Source organism: Callorhinchus milii, unplaced genomic scaffold (assembly GCF_018977255.1).
Source record: "Callorhinchus milii isolate IMCB2004 unplaced genomic scaffold, IMCB_Cmil_1.0 Scaffold1, whole genome shotgun sequence".
Lineage (NCBI taxonomy): Eukaryota > Metazoa > Chordata > Chondrichthyes > Chimaeriformes > Callorhinchidae > Callorhinchus > Callorhinchus milii.
This window is the reverse complement of record NW_024704742.1, coordinates 121624579-121634266: the sequence shown is the minus strand read 5'-3', so window position 1 is coordinate 121634266 and position 9688 is coordinate 121624579. Positions and strand designations below refer to the sequence as shown.

General features: G+C 38.1%; 1 protein-coding gene across 1 annotated transcript in view; it reads right to left on the bottom strand.

The window, feature by feature from the left end:
* Positions 1-183: 183 nt before the first annotated feature.
* Positions 184-9688, bottom strand: part of elovl7a (ELOVL fatty acid elongase 7a) — a 29667-nt gene continuing 20162 nt past the window's right edge. Inside the window, exons 4-8 of the mRNA XM_007892153.2 lie at positions 8590-8670; positions 7336-7392; positions 6715-6820; positions 5250-5386; positions 184-3520 (exon numbers count right to left, since the gene is read on the bottom strand). Coding sequence (XP_007890344.1) covers positions 3317-3520; positions 5250-5386; positions 6715-6820; positions 7336-7392; positions 8590-8670 — 585 coding nt within the window. The 3' untranslated portion in view covers positions 184-3316. The remainder of the gene's footprint in view (positions 3521-5249; positions 5387-6714; positions 6821-7335; positions 7393-8589; positions 8671-9688) is intronic.

Below are 9688 nucleotides of genomic sequence, written 5' to 3'. Positions count from 1 at the left end.
CTACAGGACTCCAAATTGAACTGAATGCTGCAATTCGACAAATATGGAAGGATCACTTCTCAAGACGATAATTGTTTTTTTCCTCCCCTCCTTTTTTGGGTGTCTTAAGAGGTCAAAAGGCCAGTAGTTTTAAACCCAACACCGCATGCAGAAAGCTGAAAAATATTTACACAATTACAATAGTAATCATCCTGCTTTTTTTAATTCAGTACATGCATTAATGCATAGTTGTAGTCATTTACAAGAGGTGCACTTAATAACAGTGGGTCATCTCAGAAAAAGTTTTAGATCACCTTACAGAATCTTATTTTTTCCAATGAAGACACCCTCCAACATACTTCAGGAGAGAGTCAGATCATGAAGTCAAAAGGACACTGTGCCTTAGAGGGCTCATTATTAACAGCATGTGGCCAGGACTGATGTGCAGTTTTATAAAAAACACAGGTAGCAAAGATAATATAAAAATACAAAATCTCAGATATACCATTTTACAACACAAAATATCCTCTGGTAAGATTACTTAACTTCAATGATCTCAGGAGATTCTTTTTAACCCTTTCACGCAAAATATCAATAAAATACAGATACACCCCCTTAAGACAAATATGCAATCTACTATCATTTCAATGGAATAAGATTTATTTTTTTAAAAATCAGTATTTTCTTTGAGAACAGTGCATATAAAGTCATCATGTCTGATTTGAAGACATTCATCCCAACAAGTATCGCCACATATGAAAGAAATTCATTTGAAAAAATGCCTGTAATAAAGATAATGGAAACTACATAATGGAGACAAAAGTTATGTATTGGATTATTACACAAAGATAAACTTCCAGGAATATGTTCAATACCCAACATAGTTCTCTCAATAAAAAGTCACTTGTGGCAATCTTGTCAAAATGCATCTGTGTCATTAGTTTTCCACCAACTATGGTTTCATGTAGTCTTTCAAAGAAAACCTGCATTACTCGTTCAAGTTACAATAACCTAACAGTACTTGGATTTGGAAATGTAAAAGTAAAATTCAACCCTTTTTAGAAAGTGGCAGGTTTCTAATTCACTCAGCTTCAATTTATCTGCTGCCTACTTGGAACAATACTCGAAAGATATTCGCCTTGCAGGTCTTTTCCATTTAAAATGGCCAATTCCAGTATAGCTCCCCCTTTAAAAAAAGAGTTCTGGGCAGGAGGATAAAATGATCCTTTTTTCCCCCACTCCCGAAACTGCAACAGCCCAGTAAATCCTATATACAAAACAAATTCATTGTTCACTAACAAGCTACTTAACATTTCTGCTCACTTTAAAATGCTGCCATTTGTTGGAACAGGAAATCTGTGGATCATGCAATAAAGCTCTTTTCTGTGATCACTGCCTTCTTTGGCACCTTCCGAAACATTAGGTAAAATATGGTTGCATTGTAATCGAGAGTGAAAGATTATGCCTTTTTCCCATTTTCCCAATAACACATACTTTTCATCCTTCAATTTCAGTCTGGTACAAACCTCCTGCCAAAGCCAAAGAGTACAAGAACTGTTCATGCTCCTTCTAATTTCTTTTTCTATATCTCTCACCCCACAAATTAATCTACATCTTTCTCTCTCCAAATTACAATCTACATCTCTCTCTTCCTGAGTTACATTCATATCTCTTTCTCTCCTCCAAGTTAGTCTTCAGACACTTCCTACAACTTTCTTCCCAATTCATTCAACAACTATATTACAAAAATCCCCGGCTATCGTATGCCTCAGATTTTCTTTAAAAAAAGGTCAACTTTCTGTCAAATCCCTTTATCCACTAATGGAATAGAACCATCTAAAAACATCCCTCAGATTTATCCAATCTAATAATTTATTTAAAATTAAAAGAAATCACGTCTTTTTATCATACCGTGTCTCAGCCGAAAACATTGTTCAAAATTATACAATCTTAACACTGATGCTAGTGTTTAGCCTTCTCTATTCAGCCACTATTTTTTCTCCCCTCAGTGTCTGTTTTCCTTGATATAGGCTGCAGCTGAATAAATCTATAAATAGGGCATTTGAGTGTTGAGCATAAAAAGCTAATTTCACTACTCAGTCACACAACTAAAAATAAAGGAACTCAGGCCCTTTTATCTGTGTTGAAATGGCAACAGAGAAAAAAATTCTATTGATGATCTACTGTTAAATAGGTTTGGTATCAATGAAAAAGAGCCAACGATAGTTCATAAAAATACAGTGGAATCCGCTTTAGTCGGACATCAGGTAAATCGAATGAAACGACTGGCCCTGATTCGTTTGTTTCTTACCCATTTTAAATACGTCTATTAATTTGGACAAAAATCCAGTTAATCCGTGCAAAATGCCGCACTGATCACTGCTGAATGTACTCACTGTGCCGCAAGTGGCTTCTGTGCCGCAAGTGGCTCCATTTAACCACAAGCAGCTCTGGAATAGAGATGGGAGGAGTCACATTGAGATTGACAGCAGACTCCAAACATTCGCAAGCGGGTCTGGGGGGGACAGTGACTGCATCCGTTAGAAGTGAAGGGGACCAATTAGCAGCGGCTCTGATTGACACCTCTTGGAGCTGCTACTAATCGGTCCACATCCAGAACGATGAGAACTGCAATGGGAGGGAAGAGGAGCTCAGCAGAGGAGACGATTTGCTGAGCGGAAAAAGAGAAAGGTAAGAACTTTGGTTACCCGACGCTGGGTAGATCAGACAAAACTTCCTGCCCTGATGTGTCTGACTAAAGCGAATTCCAATGTAAATGAAAATTAAGTGTTAGATTAGTTACAATGTGGTTAATGTAAATCATAATAAATACAAGATAAGCCTCTTGACTATATGAAGGAAAACCCTCTTGAAAGTTGCCTTATTTACATTAATACGTTGGAACCAGCAACATCACTACAATTGCTGAACATTACCCATGTTCAAGGTGCACAGCAAGAAGTGGAGTCTTGTGTGCCATCCTACTTTAAATCCAGTTTAGAACAGGAAGGGATTGAGTAATGCAATGTTTTAAGATGGACTTCTCCACAATGCAGCAGGTGAAACAATAGGCATGGTTTAGAGCTCAGGCAAAGTATCGAGATTGTGAGGATTGTGCCACTTTCTAAAGAGCTTTACTTTGACAAGTTTAGCAGCTACATGGTAGCATGCTTTGGTAACAACAAAATTATCACAAACATTACATTCATCACAAATACATATTATCCAATTTAAAAATGTGTACTCCACAATGTACATGTTCCTCAAAATTATCTAGAGCTTGAAGTACCAGTCAATTACATTCCAGTGTTAGAATTATATTCTGGTGGTAGAATTTTTAATGCTCTTTCTTCTGTTTCTTCGTCATGTCTTTTGGCAACCTCTGACCCTTTGTGTAAGCATGGTACCAGAAGTTGAGGAACAAAATCATGAACACAACTCCATACAGCCAGATGATGTAGAGGAAGACTGGGTATTGGTACTGGCAGTTTTTCATGAAGAAGAACTGCCCTATATGAACAGTAATAGTCACAAACTGGATCTGGAAGTAAAAAAAAGTTTAAATTGGTTATAATTTTAGAATCTAAACACAATACATATTAAGAAATCGTGTTAGAACAGTCAGAAATTATTACCAACTAAATATTGAGGAAAAACTGAAGATGGATAGAGCAAGTTAGAAAGAACCTACAAATCACGTCAATTCATTAACTCAGGATTTAAGAGCTATATTCTCTCACTTGCACATAGTCACCTGGTATAAGAGCACCACTTAGAATGTGCTGAATAGAGCAATGATCAATGACACAGAAGGCTGCTGAAGATTACACAAACACTGGGTACTGGAGCTCTACAAGAGGCAATTTACAATGCCAACAGACCACATTATAAAATTTAAGCCAGCACCAACAACCATTCAATGAAGCCTCTGGAGGAGAAAAAGTTACTCTGGGTTCCATACATTACTCAAATAGGCAATCAGCTTCATACAGCAAATCAAGTGTGCTGTAGCTTTAATATCTTGGTTTTGAGTTGTAGAAAAGTACTATACATATATATATATATATATATATAATCATATCACTGCATTCACCTCCAAATATGGATGTGCCTCAAGTCAATGGGTAAATGTACTTCATGGGATACCACAGAGACCCCAAATTTAACCTCTATACTGAGCTGATCTCCGCTTGAGCAGTGATGGAGAACTACAATTGGCCTCATCATTCCTCAACACACATTGGGGCACATGGAAATTCACAAGACCAGACAGGAGCATCGCAGTTCATCAGAGCTGCCCAAAGTAAAATAATCCTACATTATATAGTAGAACCCCATGATAATGCAGGTGCATTGTGGATCATGTTTGGTTTCAGTATGCAAATTGTCCAGCTTCACACAAGCTAAAAATAGTCACGTCCATGTTGTCACCACCACTTGCTGTGCACTCTCCATGCAGAAAAAGCCGCACATTTTCAGACATTGCCAAACAAATAAGTTACATAAGTTAGCAGCAATCAGACATTGGCCATTTTTAAACATGGAAACTCAGTGTGTATACACAGTAAGAAGCGTCATTCTCAACTATTCTGGTTTTGTGGCCCCTGTTAAATCAATGTTTGGGTTTATGATCTAAAACAGCAGGGTTCTTCTGGATCTCTTTGCCAATCAGTTGATTTTCTTTAGGCATGCTTCAAAGTCATTAAGTTTAGGTCCAGCTTCCATTGTGATTCAAGTGCACCAAAAGGGAACTGCATGTCGGCTTTTCAAAGAAATTATTTTCTTAATCAATTAATCCAGCCTACATTCACTCGTGCAGATTCACCCATTTTCAAGTTAATTGACTACTTACCTCAGTTTGTCAACTGATGAAAATTAGCTGCCTCCCTTGCCTACATTGCAAACCTTTTTTGATTAATCCAATATAGTAACGTATTTTGTGAATTCTTTTACACAAAGGTGCTATGGAAATTGCAAGTTGTAGTTTATAACGGGTTCCCCTGTTGTGGACATTTCTTTTTTAAAAAATTTGGTCACTCAATCCATGACTGTTTGTGGGACACTGATATGTGCAATTGGCTGCCGCATCTCGACCACAAAATACAGTCAATTCACTTTACAGTGTATTCTGAGAAGTGCGTTGAGACGTCTCAAAGACGTGATAAGGCGCTAGATCAAAATACAAAGATTATTATTATTGCAATCCTTAAACCCACAATGGGGGAACATTTTTTCAAACTCACATGAAATAAAATGTCAGTAATACTCACTAGCTGAATTGTAGTCATGTACTTTTTCCACCACAGATACTTCTGGTAAACTGGTCCCATTGCAGAAAGGCCATAGTAAGCATACATGATGACATGTACAACACAATTTACAAGAGCATGAAAGGTTCCAAGACCACCTGTGGGGGGATAGAGAAAGGATGGAAAAAAATTAAGCTTTTTGGGTTACTCAAATATTAATAGAACATACAAATAATAATAATAATAATCCTTGCATTTGATATAGCGCTTTTCACGTCGGGAGGACGTCCCAAAGCGCTTCACAGAACACACTGTAAAGTGAATTGACTGTATATTTGTGGGCGAACGCGGCAGCCAATTGCACACAGCAATGTCCCACAAACAGTCATAGATTGAAAATGACCAATTTATTATTGTTTTTGGAAAAAAAAAGTTTAAACCCCACATGTGCCAAGCAATCAAGTTGAACATATGTTACAAATGCAGAACCGTCTAGAACTTAAGGAACTCTAAACTTGAACTTGCAGTGCAAATACTTAATACAATCATAATTATGTTACTGGACAAGAATTGTAATATCTAGGCACAGTTTGCTAACTAAAAATTGTTTCTCGTCATGCAGGGTACCAACAACAACAAATTACATTTGTATAGCGCTTTTCACGTCAAGAGAACATCCCAAAGTGCTGGATAGTCAGGGATTTGGACCTGAGCAGGGGGTTGGAATCGGGGTGGGGGAGGAGGGGGGGAAATGGAGGGCAGGGGTAGGAAGGTAGTCAAATGCGCGATCAAAGAAGAGGGTCTTGAGATGTGATTTGAAAGAGACAAGGGAGGGAGCAAGGCAAAGGGACTGTGGGATGGAGTTCCAAGAGTGGGGGCAGAGAAGCTGAAGCCTTTGAGACATCTCAATGACATAATGAGCAACATCAAGGATTAAGTATTGAATATAATTTGCTCAGTGTATACCTATGACCCAGCTCTCTGTACAGTAATTGATATCATCAACTTGGCCTTGCATATTTCTATTGTATTGACTAATTGTTGCAGTGTATAATAATCCTTGCATTTGATATAGCACCTTATCAAATGTCACAATTATAAGGGAAAGGGGAAGTTGCTATGTTTCGAAATGTTTAACAAGTCTGTTGTGTTACTGAAATAAAAGCAGAATGTTGACTAACGCAGTAGATTTCTTTCAATTGTATTTGGTTCCTGTGCCACTAGAGGGCACTTTTGTGCATTTTGTAACTAAAGTACTATATCCCACAAAACATGCTTGCACCACCCAATGGCTGAAAGCTAGTTACTGCAAAAGTTCAATTACTATAGCACACAAACTATTTCCTTACCGCAGTTTGTCCCCAGGAAATAGTGGTAAATGTAGCATGGGTTATTTGGCAGTTAACAAGTTTTCACTTCTAAGCATTTCACTTCTACGTTTAGCAACTTCCCCACCCATTTTCTCACATTAAGCCCAGTAATCTACCTGGAGCAAATTTGACACCAAACCACCATGTGAAAGGCATGATAGAATGGTGATATACGTGAAGGAATGTCACTTGGCTGTTCTTTTTTCGAAGCACAAAGAAGATCTGTGAAAAAGATGGAGAGAACATTTAGTTTTGAGTTTTTTTTTAAAAAAGGAAAAAAAAAGTTGGAATTTAAAATGCTGGTAGTTGGCAGGACCTAACAGAGAAAGATCAATGGGACTTTTGTCAAAACTCAATTCATTGCTATCAGTAATTACCTTAGCCAGTGGTTACTTTAGTCAGTAGTTAACACCACTTTCCCTTGGTTTCCCAGCCATTTCACAATGTGCAAGGTGCTATATAAACATAAATTGCGTTGCACTTTTAATTATTTTGTTAAGTAAAGAGCATTTTGCAAGTTACTTGGAAATTCTACTGATAAAAAAAATTGTCTGTTGACCACTTATATAGAGAAGTTTAAAACTGTCCTAATGTGTTTTAATTTTGACTTTTATAAATCAAGTTATTGAAGATTTCAATCAACGTCCACAGCAAACTGTAACAGGTCAAACAGAATTCTGAAGGCTCCCGCCTTCTCACCCAAAAAACATCTTCCTTTTCTCTTTATTTATACTTACAGTGTCCAACAATTCGATGAACTTTGACATGTAAAAAAGCCAGCAGGTCCATGCCATCTAAGGGCCAAAAATATACATCAGTACAAGAAAGCACAAACCTTTTTCCAAAGGAAATCACTAAAAGTCCAAGTTTTAACAGCAATGGAGAATCAGATTGTGTACATAGTGGCAATAATCTGCAAATTCTTCCTCCCCACAAAAGTGAGTGGAACTTGAAACCCTTGTTGAAGATGAAACTTAATTTTAAAAATTCTATTTGCATTCTAATAGTCTTAATATATATGAGAGACTTCTCTTCATGGGATTTCTAACAGGAACAAAGAAAACCACAGTGGCAAATCAATCATAAATCAACAGATCAACATTGCAATTACACCAGCAACAGAACTGAGGTTGCTGAACCACCAAATGAAGCTCCTTCAGCCATTATCTCCAATGGCAGCAATGTCTCTGTAGGCAAAAAAAACCCTAGTGCCAGGAGTTCTGTTCCAATGAGATATTTTGCTGCAATTGGCCTGTACGGAGCTTTCCCAGNAAAAAAACATTGGAATGAGCGGTTACACCCTTCAAGATATCATTGGGACCAGTGTGAATTGCACATATCCATGTGTTATCGAATGTGTCTGATCACCATAGGGCTTCTCCCTCCCATTACTCATGCTACAACAATATTGAAGCTGCGGGAACTTCAATTGTAGCATGACAGTTTTTGAGCATTTTTACCATCGTCTCCAGAGATTGCTTGCGGCAAAAACATTCTGTGTATGTATTGACATCATTGGACAAATATTTTGATGAAGTTCAGTAAACTGGTGAACTCTGCTACCCAACTATCATAGACCAATAAGGTCTGCTGCCTAAATAACTAGCCTAGGCTGGAGGCACACCCCAAAAAATCTTCCTCCCTCCCCTCCACCCTCCTAACACACGCATACTTCTGCTATTTTTATTTGGTAAGTGCAGATGACAAAACAAGCATTCTAATGGTTTGTGCTTTTTTTAATGTTCATACTTGCTCTCGAGGTCATCATAATGACTTCAAGATGTCCACGCACTCCAACTCAGCAACGTTTCATTGTGGAATCAGATTCTGTGTGCGGAGACAATGGGAGAATGACTCCAAGTTGGGTCTTAGTAGATTTGGAACCAGAAAACTAGCCACTTTGCAGTAAGAGTTTATCGCCAAAAGCAACTAGTCTTGTAAAGTGTAAAAAAGTGTATAACTGCAATAAAAACAGTTAAATATTTACATACCCTGAGGGCTTGTGGAGAACTGGAATAATCCACAATGTCACAGTGGAACGAGTATCCTGTGGCCCATCCAGACATGAGAAACTGCAGATTTCAAGAGCAAGTACATGTCAATAAGGTGTGTAAAATACACTTGCTAAACTACACACCAGGTCTTAAAACACTTCGCAGGATATAAAAAAACAATAATAAATTGGTCACTTCAATCCACAACTGTTTGTGGGACATTGCTGCGTGCAATTTGGCTGCCGCATTTCACCCACAAATATACAGTCAATTCATATTACAGTATATTCTGTGAAGCGCATTGAGACATCTAGAAATGAAAAGCACTATATCAAATGCAAGGATTATTATTATTATGCTGTAAAGTGGAATGACTATTTTGTGGGCGAACACAGTAGCCAATTTGCACACAGCAATGTCCCACAAATAACCATGGAGTGAATGACTAATTTTATTTGGGGGGATTTGTTGGCCAGGACACAGGTAAAAATTCCCTTCTCTTTTTGAATAGTGCCATGGGATCTTTAAAGTCCACTTGAACCGGCAGATGGAATCTCAGATTAATGTCTCGTCTGAAGGATGTCACTTCCAAAAATGCAGCAAATCCCCAGTATTGCATTAGAGTGCCAGCTTAGACTATGATTCCAAGTCCCAACATGGGATTTGAACCCATAACATTCCAACTCAGAGGTGAGAGTGCTACCACTGAGCCGGGCTGACACACTTGCATATGAAGCATGTATGTTCACTTGAGTTTGGGTGGCAAAGCACCATTGTTGATATTTAAAGGAAAAAGTATTTGGAGCCCTCCGTAGCTGAGCAACACAGATATTCTCACCAACAGCAAATCAAAATGGTGGCCCAACTAAGATCCTTAGTTCGAAAAGAAATTTAACCAATAAAGGAATTGAGCCCACTCAAAGTGATAGCAACATTATATGAGCTCATTAATTCAGGTTATGCCAGTCTGAGGAGAGCTTGAAATTCCAGACTGGTTGCCAAGTTTAACATACTTGGGCACGTTTCACAGGTGGAACAAGATTCTTTTGTACCGCAGTGACTTATAGCTGCTTTAAGTTGGCTGCGGTGCTTGTAA